General features: G+C 50.5%; 1 protein-coding gene across 1 annotated transcript in view; it reads right to left on the bottom strand.

Moving 5' to 3' along the window:
- Positions 1–3,608: 3,608 nt before the first annotated feature.
- The window catches only part of LOC143833874 (uncharacterized), a 29,784-nt gene continuing 18,068 nt past the window's right edge, over positions 3,609–15,324 (bottom strand). The window contains exons 9-11 of the mRNA XM_077330099.1: positions 9,036–9,478; positions 7,519–7,645; positions 3,609–5,601 (exon numbers count right to left, since the gene is read on the bottom strand). Coding sequence (XP_077186214.1) covers positions 4,844–5,601; positions 7,519–7,645; positions 9,036–9,478 — 1,328 coding nt within the window. The 3' untranslated portion in view covers positions 3,609–4,843. The remainder of the gene's footprint in view (positions 5,602–7,518; positions 7,646–9,035; positions 9,479–15,324) is intronic.

The raw sequence follows: 15,324 nt of genomic DNA, 5'->3' as shown, positions 1-15,324 counted from the left end.
ATCAGCCAACATTTCGGATGGAAAATTTAGATGCAACCCTGAAACCGCCATAGCAAGAAAAACACTTATGCTAGGGGTCCCAATGAGATGCTCCCCCCCCCGCAATATTAATAGAAAGTGGACAGGGCCCGGCAGAGCATCTGCCCAGGAGGCCTACAGGTTTGAGATTTGACTGGCTGTGCGCGTTTTTAAAAAGTCGGACCTTCAGTGTAAGGGAAGGGGAGCAGCGGCAGCCATTTTGGGGCAGCCTGCGCTAAGTGGGCGGCCATTTTGTGGCTCTGCACACCACATCATGTTGGGGAACAGTAATGAACCATCTAGCAAAGGTGTAGTCAACCTGTGGTCCTCCAGATGTCCATGGACTACAATTCCCATGAGCCCCTGCCAGCAAACGCTGGCAGGGGCTCATGGGAATTGTAGTCCATGGGCATCTGGAGGACCACAGGTTGGCTACCCCTGGTCTAGCGGAATAGTCTCTTCATCCCTGTCCCTTTCTTGGGGGACGCTGCGTGTTCATTAATGTCTGGGCTCCTTACAGGCTAGCAACGGGTGAGACACACCTGGCTACCTTAACCAAGAACCTGCTTGTCTCCGAAGCCAGCTAGATTTGCCTTGTTCCTGCCCTGTCTGCTTTGTAACCAACCGTGCTCATGGCAATGGTGTGCAGAAAACACTCTCCGTGCCCCGCCTTGTGGCTTCAAGACATCTATTACAACCCTGGACCTGCCCACCTCCCGGAATCCAAGCCTATCAAGATGTTTCCATGGCTGAAAAGAGAGGAAGGGCCATCAGGGCCAGGTCTTGGCTTTACTGCATCAGCAATGGATTCTACATTTCATGGAATCAGAGTTGGAAGGGACCTCCTGGGTCATCTAGTCCAACCCCCTGCAATATGCAGGACACTCACAACCCTGCCACCCCCTTGAGCCTTCACAGAATCAGCCTCTCTGCCAGGTGGCTCTCCAGCCTCTGTTTAAAAATCTCCAAAGATGGAGAACCCACCACCTACCGAGGAAGCCTGTTCCACTGAGAAACCGCTCTGTCAGGAACTTCTTCCGGATGTTTAGACAGAATTACTCTATGTAGGCACATTATAGAACCCAAGGTGTTTCCCATGCAATTCAATCTGGAGTGAATGCAAACAAAGCCAAATGGCTATTTTTTTCCTATTTATCTCTGGAATCTGTTACCCATTTTCATTATGTTCTATGTTTATTTACTCTCCTGCTTTGCCTAGAAGTATGAGTAGATCACTTCCAGTTCATGGCATTGTCTCGCAGGGTGTGCGCCTGAACATGAAAGCTCACACCTCCCATAGCACCTTTAAGACCAACAAAGATTTATTCAAGGCGTGAGCTTTCGAGTGCAGGCCTTAAGCAAGCCACAAATTCCATCGATTTTGAAGCAAAAGTGATACACACTTTTCTTGGATGCTTTAAGATGCTTTGGACTGATCCTGCATTGAACAGGGGGTTGGACTAGATGGCCTGTACGGCCCCTTCCAACTCTATGGTTCTATGATTCTTCTCATGGATGCTTGAGGCTGATCCTGCACTGAGCAAGGGGTTGGACTAGATGGCCTGTGTGGCACCTTCCAACTCTATGATTCTATGATCCTGCATTGAGCAGGGGGTTGGACTAGATGGCCTGTACGGCCCCTTCCAACTCTATGATTCTGTGAATCATCCACCTTCACTGCGTCCGAAACAAGAGACGGCTATTGTCCCGCTTCACAAGAGTGTTGTGCGAATCACTGAACAAATCTAGGCGAGTTTTTTCAATTTACACCAATACTCCGGAGCCCTCCGCTCTAGCAATGGGCGACGGGACGGAAACACACGTGTTTAATTCTTAGCTACCAAAGGCTTAAAAAGAACACTAAATGCTGTACAATGTTTAAAAAGAGCTTTCTGCCTTCAGGTTTACAATCTAAACAAAGGTTACATCACTAGAAAACAGTAGGATGTCCAGCGTTGACAAACTTGAGTTGGCAGAAAGATTCCTCCCCTTCTCGTTCCACTCATGTGTTTCATCTGTTCAGTCTGTTCGGCGGCTTTAGTAGGGAATGTGGATGTCTTTTTCAGAAGCCTACAAATGTTATCAATCAGATTGAGCAGAGCAGTTATGATGTCGCGCCCCAACCGTGGTTTGGTTGACAGCAATGCCTGAATCAACAAACCGGCCTTTGCTACCAGCCAGCAACCAGAATCAGAAACGATGGGCCCAAATGGCTTTTCAAATTAAGATCCAGTGTGAGAACTGAACTGGCCAGCCATGGTCCATGGACCAGCCCCCAAAGCAGGATTCCAAACCGGAGCGAGGTTTGCAAACCACGGTTTGTGCTATCGAGAGATGTTGGCTAAAGGGGCAAACTGTGGTTTGAGACTGACCGGAACTAGAAACCAGGGTTTGGAAACTCAGCACCGTGGTCAGGTCCCCAAACCTTGTTTAGAGCAATGTCCGAATTTAACCAGCGAGACCTTCGACCTTTCTTCTTTCTTCAAAGAGGGAACCTTCCTCTTCCTTCCCGACGCGTCACAAGCAAAACTGTCAGGCGGCCTTTGCTTTCAAAAGCCATTGGCCACGGGCTGCAGAAGGCCCACTGTGCAAATAACATTGGCGCACCAGTCGCAAGGAATTCCACCGCAGGTTCTCCAGCTTTGAGCTGAACTTCCCTTTCGCTTTCTTTCGGGGCTGACCTGCGCATTCAGCAATGGCATGTGGTGTTTTGCCACAAGGGGAGCACTCCCAAACGTGCCCAGCCTGCTCACCCCGCTAGACTCATCTTTCACATCTGCTAAGTGCCCGCTGCAGTTGCTAATGCCCCGTCCTTCTTCTAAAACAGGATAAGGGGGAGACGGTCTCCAACATTACACTGAAGTTTCACAATCTCACTTGGGTTTTCTGAGCAGCTCTGTGGTGCTGTGGGAGGTCACGCACGGGCTTGGATCCTGCCGGGCCTCACAGACACAATAAACAATCAGGCAGCTTGTTCGGTATTCAGGATAAATACAGAAAAGACAAAGAATCCTGAACTGAAGCTGGCTAAATTACAATCATAGAACCTTAGAATCCTAGTTGGAAGGGACCTCCTGGGTCATCTAGTCCAACCCCCTGCACTATGCAGGACACTCACAACCCTCTCGTTCATCCACTGTCACCTGCCACCCCCTTGAGCCTTCACAGAATCAGCCTCTCTGTCTGATGGCTCTCCAGCCTCTGTTTAAAAATCTCAAGATGTAGAACCCACCACCTCCCGAGGAAGCCTGTTCCACTGAGAAACTGTTCTGTCAGGAACTTCTTCCGGATGTTTAGACAGGATTTACAATAAACGGAACTAGTAAACCGACGAAAAAAAGATGATTCTTTTCCATTTCTTTTCTCTCATTTATTTGTAGCCTTTGCCAAAACATTGTCCCGTAAGAACTGCTTTCACCATGTTTTCCCCGCTGTGGACCCTGTGCTTCCACTTGGGCTTTTTGCCAGAAGAGGATTTTGGAAAACGGCTTGTAGGTGTTTTTTTTTTATAACCTCACCTTTGAGAACTCTGCGTTCATTGTTTGAAATTTACTCCAGGTTCGATTTTGGCCACTGAAAACATTTTGAAAGCGGTTGTTACCGGACAACGTTTGGGTGAAAACTAAATAAATTAGAAAAAAAGAAAAGAAAAACAGACAACAATAATCTATTTCCATTGGTTTGCTAGTGGCATTTATTGTACTTTACCCACCCTCTGTTCAGGATTTTTTGTTTTCCGAGCCTTAGAGGCACTCAGAAAACTTCCACATGGCGACACTAAATCCCACCTCTCTCGGGCCAAAGATGGCAGAGAGAACAGATATGGTCCAACTTCTATGGCGAGTCAAAAACTGTGGTTCCCCCCACCCCTGCAGAGATTTGTTGCCAATCTTGTTTTTTCAATGAGTACCCAGCTTGCTGGGGGGTAAACGGTACTGACTGGGGAAGGCACTGGCAAACCACCCCGTATTGAGTCTGCCATGAAAACGCTGGAGGGCGTCACCCCAAGGGTCAGACATGACTCGGTGCTTGCACAGGGGATACCTTTACCTTTTTATGACAATACTACAGTCAACCTCTCCCAGGGACCATTTCCACACTGGGAACTTCACTGTCCTGGCTCCCATGTGGGAGCACAATTCTGGGGTGGACGAGGTGCCCTGGGCCAAATGCTCCCCTGTTTGGGAGCAGGAAGAGGTGGTACAGCCTGGCCCAGAGCCTCCAGTGCAGAAATGGTCCCGTTGACACACTCTGGTGTTTCTGCTTTAAAATAATCATCATTGTGCGCCGGCAAGCCCAAATCTGTGGATGAGAATTGTGTCTATGATACTGTGACCAAACGCGCTCATCAATGCATCTTTGGTTTCTGTTTCAAGATAATCATGATTAAGTGCCATCAACTGGTTACGGTGAGCAAAAATCCACAGTTCCCCACTAGGGAGAGGACAGACAGATCTGGGGCCAATCCTGGCTCTTTGATGAGGATTACATCTACAACACTCTTTCGTAAATGCACGCTTGGGCTCCCATTTAAAAACACTTTTAAAAGGCATGTGTGAATCAACCGAGCCACTGGGAGCTCTTATGCCCATTCAGACTCATACATGGCCAAAAATTCTTTCAATCTGTATGTCCATTCTATGTTCTCCCACACAGCCTTCATTCATTCATTCATTCATTCATTCATTCATTCATTCATTCATTCATTCATTCATTCATTCATTCATTCATTCATTCATTCATTCATTCATTCATTCATTCATTCACTCAAATATATACCACTGAAAATGCAAAGCAGGATACCCCTGCCTCTCCCCCGCCCCTTTCACAGCCAGTCTGAGCACTGGAACGCCTTCTCTCGGGTGTGCAGCTTCTGGTGCGTCACCAGGATGTCCCTCCGGCCGAAGCTCTTCCCGCACACCAGGCACTGAAAGGGCTTCTCCCCGGTATGGGCCCGCTCGTGGATGACCAAGCACGTCCGCTGGCTGAAGCTCTTCCCGCACTCGGAGCACTTGTACGGCTTCTCGCCCGTGTGCGTCCGCCGGTGGGTCACCAGGAACTGCTTCCTGCTGAAGCTCCGCCCACAGTCCGGGCAGATGTAGGGCTTCTCCCCCGTGTGGGTCCGCTCGTGTTTGATGAGGTCCGACTTGGAGATGAAGCCCTTCCCGCAGTGGGAACAGATGTAGGGCTTCTCCCCCGTGTGTATCCGCTCGTGTTTGATGATGTACGACTTGCGGCTGAAGCTCTTCCCGCAGTACGAGCACGCGTAGGGCCTCTCGCCCGTGTGGGATCTCTGGTGCTCGATGAGCTCGGACCGCCACACGAAGCCTTTCCCGCATTCGGGGCATTTTTTCAAGCGTTCGTCTTGGATTCGCGGCTGGACCGGCGTCTCTTTGGCCGGCTGGTAAGCCTGGGGGACGCGGACCGTTTTCGCCTTCCCGGGACTGGTCACTGGCTGGCTCCTGGAGGCTTCCTCCAGGTCAAGACTGCGGGAACTGTTCTGTCCTGCTCTTCCTGCCAGCGTCCCTCGGGGTCCTAGTTCTTCCGGATTTCCTGGCTCCTCTCCATCTGCTCTCTCATCACCTGGCCGAAAGGAGAGAATCCACAAATGAATCGCCTGCACCTAGGGAGCTGAATCAGGTCTCTGGCTCGTCTAGATCAGCATGTTCTGTAACAACAATTTTTTATCCCGCCCTTCCATATTGCTCTGGCAGGGTAACACCATCAAAACACCCTGCCCTGTACAATCCGGACCCCATGGGAGGGGGCCTACCGTTGCCCCCAGATATACATCTGGTTGCCACAGCTGGGAACAGATGACCGAAGATTATGGGCCTAATGTGGGGTTGTGTGATCATCATCTGTATTGTTTTCATCTGTTTTATATTGTATTTTATGGTTCTTTATGATTTATTATGGTGTGAGCCACCACGAGCCAGCTTGTCTGGGAGTGGCAGGATAAAAGACCAATAAATAAATAGATAAATGAATAAATAAATAGATGAATGAATAGATGAACAGACAGATAGATAGACTGATAGGTGATAGATAAATAAATAAATGCTACATACAAAGGTTAAAAATTAAAACGTTATTAAGACAGGAATATGATTAGCCTTGGGGAACTTGGTTTTAGGCTACTCCGTAGCCACTTTAAAAATGTGACTCATATCCTGCATAGTAAATATGTGAAACCCGTTCCCTCACCTCCAGCATGAAGTGGTATAGCCCATTTTGGCCCCCCAGAATTCTGCCACCTCAATCTGAGGCATACGTAGCCCCAGGCTGCAGACAAGTTCCATAATCTTATAACCCCAAGCGAATGTCCCCTTCAGCTAAAGAGAGCCAGTTTGGTGTAGTGGTTAGGAGTGCGGACTTCTAATCTGGCATGCCAGGTTCGATTCTGCGCTCCCCCACATGCAACCAGCTGGGTGGCCTTGGGCTCGCAACGGCACTGATAAAACTGTTCTGACCGAGCAGTAATATCAGGGCTCTCTCAGCCTCACCCACCCCACAAGGTGTCTGTTGTGGGGAGAGGAAAGGGAAGGCGACTGTAAGCCACTTTGAGCCTCCTTCGGGTAGGGAAAAGAGGCATATAAGAACCAACTCTTCTTCTTCTTCTTCTTCTAAAGTACCAAGGCTGTGCGCTATCCCTTAAAAACTGAGGGCAGAGGCTAAAGTTCGCCCTTGGGGGGGGGATAGCATAACAACAGCCCTGCTAGTCAGACCAGGGATCCACCTAGTCCAGCATCCTGCCTCACACAGTGGCCAACCAGTTCCTCTGGAGGGCAAACACCATAGAATCATAGAGTCGGAAGGGACCTCCTGGGTCATCTAGTCCAACCCCCTGCACTATGCAGGACACTCACAGCCCTATGCTCACCCACTGTCACCTGCCACCTCCTTGAACCAGTGCAGAGTCCTCCCCCGATATTGCCTCCTGCTCTGGGCTGAGTGCCTCTGAACATGGAGGGTCCACTCAGTCCCCATGGCCAGTAGCCATTGGTGAAATTCTCCATGAATCTGTCTTGTCTCCTTCTAAAGCTCCCTGTTCCTATGGCCATCACTACGTCCTCTGGCAGCCAAGTCCACAATTTAATCACACAGTGTGTAAAATACTATTTTCTACTGATGAGAACCTAAGAAGAGAAAAAACAACAGCTCACGAACATCAGGTGCTGGCTCTTGAGAAGAAGGGCTGGTTTTAGACTCTGCTTTTCACTACCCAAAGGAGCCTCAAAAGCGGTTTCCCATCGCCTTCCCTTCCTCTCCCTACAACAGGCACCCTGTGAGGCAGGTGGGGCCGAGAGAGCTCTGAGAGAACTGCTCTACAAGGGCTCTAACAAGACTGTGACTAACCCAAAGTCACCCAGTATGTGGAGGAGTGGGGAATCAAACCCAGCTCTCAAAGATTCGAGGCTACTGCTCTTGACCACTACACCAGGCCGGCCCTGTCGCTCACCAAGGGCAAACCTGTGGTGCGACTTTCCAAGCACTTACTTAGGGAGGCCGTGTCACCGTCTTCCTCTTGCTTGATCCCCCCCAAGATCACCCTCTGCCACGTGTCCGTCAGCACCTCCTTGGCTTCATGGAAGTCACCCGCTTCCTCTTTGAACGGTCCCAGCGCCTGAAAAAAGGACAGCAGTTTGGCTCCCCATAAACGGCACAGCGCAAGGATGAGACCCCAAATTACACAGGTGGGTAATTTTGCCTGTCATTGCCCTCGTTCTGTCCCATTTGCTCCCAGAAGCCGTGACCCCCTTGCTCCCCGCAAGCCGAAAAGGGCCATGATGGTAGAGACAGACCCTGCGGAAGATCAAAGCTCCCCCTCCAGTCCACCTGCTGCAATTGCGGGCATCGTTGAGAGACCCAGGAATTTGGAGAGCTTTCAGCTGCAAAAGTCGCGAATCGAACTCCACAGGGCCTGCAGCTCAGACGCCCCATGGAAAGGGCCACAGCTCAGTGGAAGAGGAGAGAGGAGAAGTAGCCATTATGCCACACCCATTTCCTCAGGCAAGAAAATTAAGAAAACTAGTCTATCAAGATTTGTTCTAATCTCCTTGACATGTTAGATTTCTGCATGCAGGGAGTTTCCGGTGGGTGGGTGTGCTGGCCTGCAGTAGAAGAGCAAGACTGGAGTCGAGTGACACTATGAAGTCCAACAGCGCTTCCAGGGCAAAAGCCTTCAAGATTTAAGACTCCCTCTCTGATGAAGGGAACCTTGACTCTGGACAGCTCCTACCACAAAGATTTCGCTGGTATCTGAGGTGTTCTTGTTGTTGTTAGGTGCGAAGTCGTGTCCGACCCATCGCGACCCCATGAACAATGATCCTCTAGGTCTTCCTGTCCTCTACCATTCCCCAGAGTCCATTTAAGTTTGCACCTACTGCTTCAGTGACTCCATCCAGCCACCTCATTCTCTGTCGCCCCCTTCTTCTTTTGCCCTCGATCGCTCCCAGCATTAGGCTCTTCTCCAGGGAGTCCTTCCTTCTCATGAGGTGGCCAAAGTATTTGAGTTTCATCTTCAGGATCTGGCCTTCTAAGGAGCAGTCAGGGCTGATCTCCTCTAGGACTGACCGGTTTGTTCGCCTTGCAGTCCAAGGGACTCGCAAGAGTCTTCTCCAGCACCAGAGTTCAAAAGCCTCAATTCTTTGTCTAAGGTGTTATCGGACTCAAATCTAGCTGCTTTACTGCATACCAACATGGCTAGTCTCTAAAAAGATCTCCAAGTTATAAGCTTTCAAGAGTTAAAGCTCTCGACGTCCACTAAACACAATTGTGTTTAGGAAGGAAAGAAAATGAGGAAACTAGTATATCAGGGTTTGCTCTAATTCTGTTCCTGACATGCTAGCTTTCTGCATGCAGGGAGGTTTTGCTTTAAAAAAAAAAAAACCCTGAGGAATCACAACCTCCCTTCTGAAGCAGCACTGAAACGGGCGGACGTAATAAACCAGCCCCACCACGACCGCCACACATCCTCGCATGTCCTCAGAAACGGCAGCATCCGATGCCCTCACCTGCCCGCCCAGCCTCTCCTCCTCCTCCTCCTCCGCCCTCTGCCTCAGAAGGAAGTCTTCCACCAGGGCCACCGCCTGGGAGCAGTTCTCAGGGTCGACGTCTCGGATCCAGCCCTGGATCTCCGGGGGCAGGATGGCCAGGAACTGCTCCAGGACCACCAGTTCCAGCATCTGCTCCTTGGTGTGCCTCTCGGGCTTCAGCCAGAGGTGGCAGAGGTCCCACAACTGGTTGCAAACCTCCCGGGGACCCTCCGCCTCCTGATAGCCGAACCGCCGGAAGTGCTGGCGCTGGGCCTCCAAGCCGCCAGGCTCTTCCTCCAAGATCTCCACCTTGACTTTCACACACTCGATGCCGTCCTCGTCGCTGGGGGGTTGCGTTTCTCCGCAGACGTCAGCGGGCGGATGGGCCATCCTCTCTCCTGGCGGGGGCTGCGGGCTAGAATCTCAAAGGAGAACAGAATTCATTTTTAAAAGGTTCATCCGTGGCCCAGGCCACAGAGTAGGGGGCTCTTTCAGTTGGTAGGGGCGACAGGACTCCTAACCAGCTAGGGCAGTGGTTCTCAACCTGGGGGTCAGGACCCCTTTGGGGGTCGAAAGACCCTTTCATAGGGGTCCTGGCGGGGTGAGCAGCTTGGCCGGGGGGGGCGCCGCCGCCACTGTTGCTGCTTCTCGCTTGGCCGCTCCAGCAGCGCCCCTGGAAAAAAAAACAATTTATGTACTGTCATGAACAATGGATCTTCACCCCATTGGTCAGTTTCGGTTTAATTTCTGTGAAAGAACCCTTGCCTAATTTTAGGGTTGGGGGTTCACCACAACATGGGAAACTGTATTAAAGGGTCACGGCATTTGGAAGGTTGAGAACCACTGAGGGAGGGAGAGGTCGGCAGGAAATTAGGAAAACCTTTTTAACAATAAGGGCAATTTGATGGTGGAATTGGGAGCCTTCACATTAACCCTTTAGCTCCTGGCCAGAACGTGACCCGTCTGCCTAGCCTCCCTCCTCCTGGCCCTAGCAGCTGGAAATGAATGTTTTCAAGGTCTCTGTGTTGGGAGAGAGGAACAGGTGAGAAGGAGCCTGTGTTTTCGAGGGAACAAAACTCGGTTTGCAGACGCAAGAAGGCGGAGTTTTTGAGAAGGGAAAAACAACAAACTCTTTGTCATCGGGAATATTCTGCTTTTGGCCCAGTGCTGAAGTCCTGTCTAAGAAATGCATGTGTGCCGCTTGCCGCTCTCCCTTCGTTTGTAAGGCCAGAGGCTTCTGCAGCTGCAAAAATATAAACTTTTATGATCCTCTAACCCTGGTGTTATGAATCGGTCATTCTAATGTCAGGCAAATGATCCTGGGACCCTAAAAGGTCGGAAACATAGAATGGTTGTGGGTTCTGCCCCCTTTGGAGATGTTTATCATCATCATCATCCCTTTAGGATCGGGGCCAGGACTAGACTGGCCTTGATTCCACAGGTCCCCTGTGACATCATCCCAATTTTCCATCGGGCGTCGTTGGTCCACCCATCGGGCTCGTGTGGGACATAAATTTAAATTATGCATTGCCATAAATTGTATCTGAGTTTTTGAATGTTATTTTAATGGGGTTTTAATGGGGATATTATTGTTCCTGGTATGGACTGTATGTTGAAATTGTAAACCGCCGCGAGCCAGCTTTGGGAACGGCGGTCATATAAATTCAATTATAAATAAATTCTTATTATTATTAAGAAGATTGCTCTCAAGATCGTCTCGCGGTGGGTTACAATAAAATAAAGCCCACATAAGTAAACAAGGGTCAGGCATGGCCCGGTGTTTGCACAGGGGATACCTTTACCTTTACTAAGTTAAAAACATTATATCAACATCTTCCCTTGGCGAGAAAAATAAAAAGTAAATAAAAATATAACCCAAAATCCTCCCTTCTCCCCTCCCGGCAACACCTCAGGGCAAAACTCCCAGGAGTGCTAATTATACTTCTTAATCCAATGGGATTTAGCACAGTTCTTAGTACAGTTCTTAAGTGTGTGTGTGTGTGAGGCTCCCCTCTTCCACACTCTGGCCTCAGCCAAAGAGCTAGCGGAAGAGCTCCATTTTACAAGCCCAGTGGAACCACAAGAGTTCCTGCAGGGCCTTCAGCTCATCCGGGAGCTCATTCCACCAGGTCGGGGCCAGGACTGAAAAAACACCCCACAGCCAGGAATTACCAACAATTTAGTACCTGCAAAGCCGCAAGGCCCTGCAGGGAGCATGTTCTGGTATAACTACAAACGCAGAGACCTGGTTCTGCATTTTGGGGGAGGAAAAATTCCCCTGCCTCCAGTTTCTAAACCAGGGGTAGTCAAACTGCGGCCCTCCAGATGCCCATGGACTACAATTCCCATGAGCCCCTGCCGGCAGGGGCTCATGGGAATTGTAGTCCATGGGCATCTGGAGGGCCGCAGTTTGACTACCCCTGTCCTAAACCATCCTCCCATCCCCTCTCCAAAAACTCCTTCCTGCTCCTCTTTGGAAACCGGGTGCAGGATCTTGAGCCCAAGGATGCCCAAGGCGTCCCTGCCGCTTCCACCTCCCCGCAGGCAGAAATCCAAAGGGTGAAGCTTCCACCCGCAGTTCTCTTCCAAGCCAGGGGGGGAAAGCTCCACCGGTTGCATTGCAACCTGCACTCCACCCCGCCCCCGCCCTGTACACTCACCGGGCGCCTTCCCAGGACTTCCCCCGAAAAAGGCCCTTCTAGCCTCTGATTCTGCGCGTGGGAAAATTCAAAGGCCACTTTCCCACGGGAACCGGAAGTGGCTTTTCCGCCCCCCCTCCGGCTCCCCAGCGGTCCCCCTACTGGCGTTCCAGTATGTTCTAGGACGAGAACTCGCTCGCCTTAACCCTTTGGAACTCGCTGTCCTGATGGGCAGACCTAGGGGAGAGTGGATTAGCTGGGGACTGTATTACCTAGGGTTGCCAGCTCCAGGTTGGGGGGGATCTGGAGACTTTGGGGGTGGAGCCTGCAGAGGGCAGGGTTTGGGGAAGGAAGGGACTTCAGCTGGGTACAATGCCATAAAAATCCCCCTTCTTAATGGTCATCTTCTTAAAGGGAAGTGATTTCTGTTGCCTGGGTGCAATTCAGAGATATCTCCAGGTCCCACCTGGAGGCTGGCACCCTTGAGTGACATTAGGTATGCAAAGCAACTTGTGTTAGCAGGTAGGAACACATTGAGCTTCTGTGGGTCCTGGTGTGCCCAGGAGCGAATGTGGATTTTTTTGCCCCCCATTAAATTTCATATACCTAAGCTGGGCTTTCTTAACCAGGTTTTCATGAAACTCTGGGGTTTCTACACAGCCCATGGGTTGGGTTTCATGAATAGATAAGAGTGAATTAATTTTAAATATTTTTTTTAATTTTGTTAAACATTTATGGGGTGATATGACCCACCCACCTCATTACCTTTAGCATATGTAATCCTTCTAGTTTCCCACGTCCTTTTCCTTCTACCTAGCTTGGTGTAGTGGTTAAGAGTAGCAGCGTTTATCTGAAGAACCAAGTTGATTCCCCACTTCTTCTCCGGCTTGGTGTAGTGGTTAGGAGTGTGGACTTCTAATCTGGAGAGCTGGATTTGATTCCCCGTTCCCCTACATGCAGCCAGCTGGGTGACCTTGGGCTCACCACAACACTGATAAAGCTGTTCGGACCAAGCAGCTTTATCAGGGCTCTCTCAGCCTCACCCACCTCACAGGGTGTCTGTTGTGCGGAGAGGAAAGGGAAGGCGACTGTAAGCCGCTTTGAGACTACTTTGGGTAAAGAAAAGTGGCATTTAAGAACCAGTTCTTCTTCTTGAACACATCTGGGTGGCCTTGAGCCAGTCAGTTCTCTTAGAGCTCTCTCAGCCCCATCTACCTCACAGGGTATCTGTTGTGGGGAGACGAAGGGTAGGCAACTGTAAGCCGCTTTGAGACACATGAGGCCTGTTGGGAGAATTTTGGCTAGTCATAAATTTCCTGCATTCTGCAGTGGATTGGATGAGAAGACCCTGGAGGTCCCTTCCAATTATGTGTCTGTGATTCTAGTCCCAGTTCTCTCAGAGCTCTCTCATCCGTACCTCCCTCACTGGGTGTCGGTTGTAGGGTGAGGAAGGCAAGGTGATTATAAGCTATTTTGAGACCCTTTTTGGTAATAAAAAGGGTACAAAGCCCCAGCTTTTCCCTCTTCCCCCCTCAACTTTTGTTTCAGGTGCCAGGGCCACTCCAGGAGGCAGGCAATTCCCTCTAGGTAGAGGGACCTCTGTGGGGCCCTTGTGAGTGGCCCATCTTCAGGGGGATCAAACGGGAGCTGAAGAGCCATCCCTCCATGCCAGGTGAGGCTAGTACCCTGCAGGTAAACCAGCGTCCTGTATGCTTGAGCTCTGGAGGTGGTGGGGTCAGCACTGCCATGGCAGACTGCCAGCAGGAGGGTCATGTTTGGGGGATACACTCCCAAAACCATGCAGAAAGGTTGGTGGAGAGAAAGCGAGTTTGGGGGCTGAACTGCCATAAAGGAACCAGAATGTAAACACAACTATTTGCAGGAAGCCAAGAAATTCCCTCTGAAGCAGTGAGCTTTCGGCGATGCTGGTGTTTTGGTGCAAATACATTGGGGAAGGTGGTGATTTGAAAAAATCCCCCCCCCATTTCCCTCCCCAGACAGTTTTGAACAGCTAAGAATTCAGCATAGCCCTAATTTATATATTTATAAGACCCAAAGCCAGGGATTCTCCCTGAGAGCTCCCCAGACTTTCCCCTGTATCAGAGGTGGCCGAACTGTTACTCTCCAGGTATCCATGGACTACAATTCCCATAAATCCCTGCCAGCAGGCTTATGGGAACTGTAGTCTGAAGACATCTGGTGAGGCAGCTTGGCTTCCCCTTTTAAACGGTGATCTTATCCCCCTTTGGATTGGCTATTTCTTGGGGGGACAGACATCTGGAGAGCTAGTTTGGCCACCCCTGCCCAACATCCTGCCTTCACAGACGTGGTCACACGCTATTCCCAGTGTTGCTGTGAAAACAGGGAACGGATCACTTCTATTGACCTGGGGGTGGCATTCTTAGATGGTTATCGTGCCTGAGAAAGGGGGCAGGACCTGGACGTCAACTCCTGCCTCAACCCGCCTCCTCCCTCTCTCCCCTCCATCCTCCTCGGGCGTGGCAGGGAGGCGTGGCCAGCTGACATAACTTCCGGCCCAGTTCTGAGACTCTTCAATGCCTGAAGAATATTTCGGGGGCTCCTCCATAGCCAAGAGCAGGGGTAGTCAAACTGCGGCCCTCCAGATGTCCATGGACTACAATTCCCAGAAGCCCCTGCCAGCATTCGCTGGCAGGGGCTTCTGGGAATTGTAGTCCACGGACATCTGGAGGGCCGCAGTTTGACTACCCCTGGTCAAGAGTGTGAAAAAGGCTGCCCTAAGCACATAAGGTTTGCAAAATTCACCCTTGCCTGAGGACGCTGATAAAGAAGGCCCATCCCTAACACACAAAAGAGCCCGTCGGTTTATTAGAAACAGAAGACATACAGAGGCTATCCATGCTGGTCGTCTGCAGCAGAGCGAGTTTTGAGCCCGCCCCCCATTAGGAAACGACAGGGATTTTCAGGGAGTATGACAGTTTTGGCTCTCGCTCGCTCATACCCTGACCCCCTGAAAACCTTCATAGTCTCTAAGGAGCTTCTGGGTTCAAATCCAGCTCTAGAATATGTACAGTTAATGTCCGGCTGCCCCCTGTGCTTTTACACAGACGCTAATTTTTTAGCCACATCTTTCGACACCCCTGGCGATCCCTCTGTCCGCTGCCTCTCCATCCCAAACCCCCAAACCGTCTTGCCTAGAGCTCCCTTCCTCTTCAGTTAGACATCACAAAAAAAAAATATTTTTTTTGTAAAGACTCGCTTTTGGGGTTTCTGGTGGAGAGGAACGACCTGGCAATTCCTCTCCGCAGCGGGACAATTCTATGGCTTCTCTCCTGTTTGGGCCTCGCGCATAGAACAATTCGATGGGCTACCGAGTTTTCGATTTGCTTTCCTCTACGGCTGGGGTGCCCAAACCGTGGCTCTCCAGATGTCAACGGACCACAATTCCCAAGAGCCCCTGCCAGAACGTTCTGGAAAGGGCTCGTGGGAATTGTAGTCCGTGGATATCTGGAGAGCCACAGTTTGGCTACCCCTGCAGCTTCTAAAAAGTTTCAGGGTGGGTGGGGGGGAGGATAAAAACGGGCCTGGCTCAGTGTAAAAGGCGTTGCTCGGAACGTTCCTAATATTTCTCCTGGAACGGAAACTCTGAC

The sequence above is a fragment of the Paroedura picta genome, chromosome 3 (genome assembly GCF_049243985.1).
Source record: "Paroedura picta isolate Pp20150507F chromosome 3, Ppicta_v3.0, whole genome shotgun sequence".
Taxonomy (NCBI): Eukaryota; Metazoa; Chordata; class Lepidosauria; order Squamata; family Gekkonidae; genus Paroedura; species Paroedura picta.
Note: the sequence above shows the minus strand (reverse complement) of the source record. Positions and strands in the feature narration are given on the sequence as shown.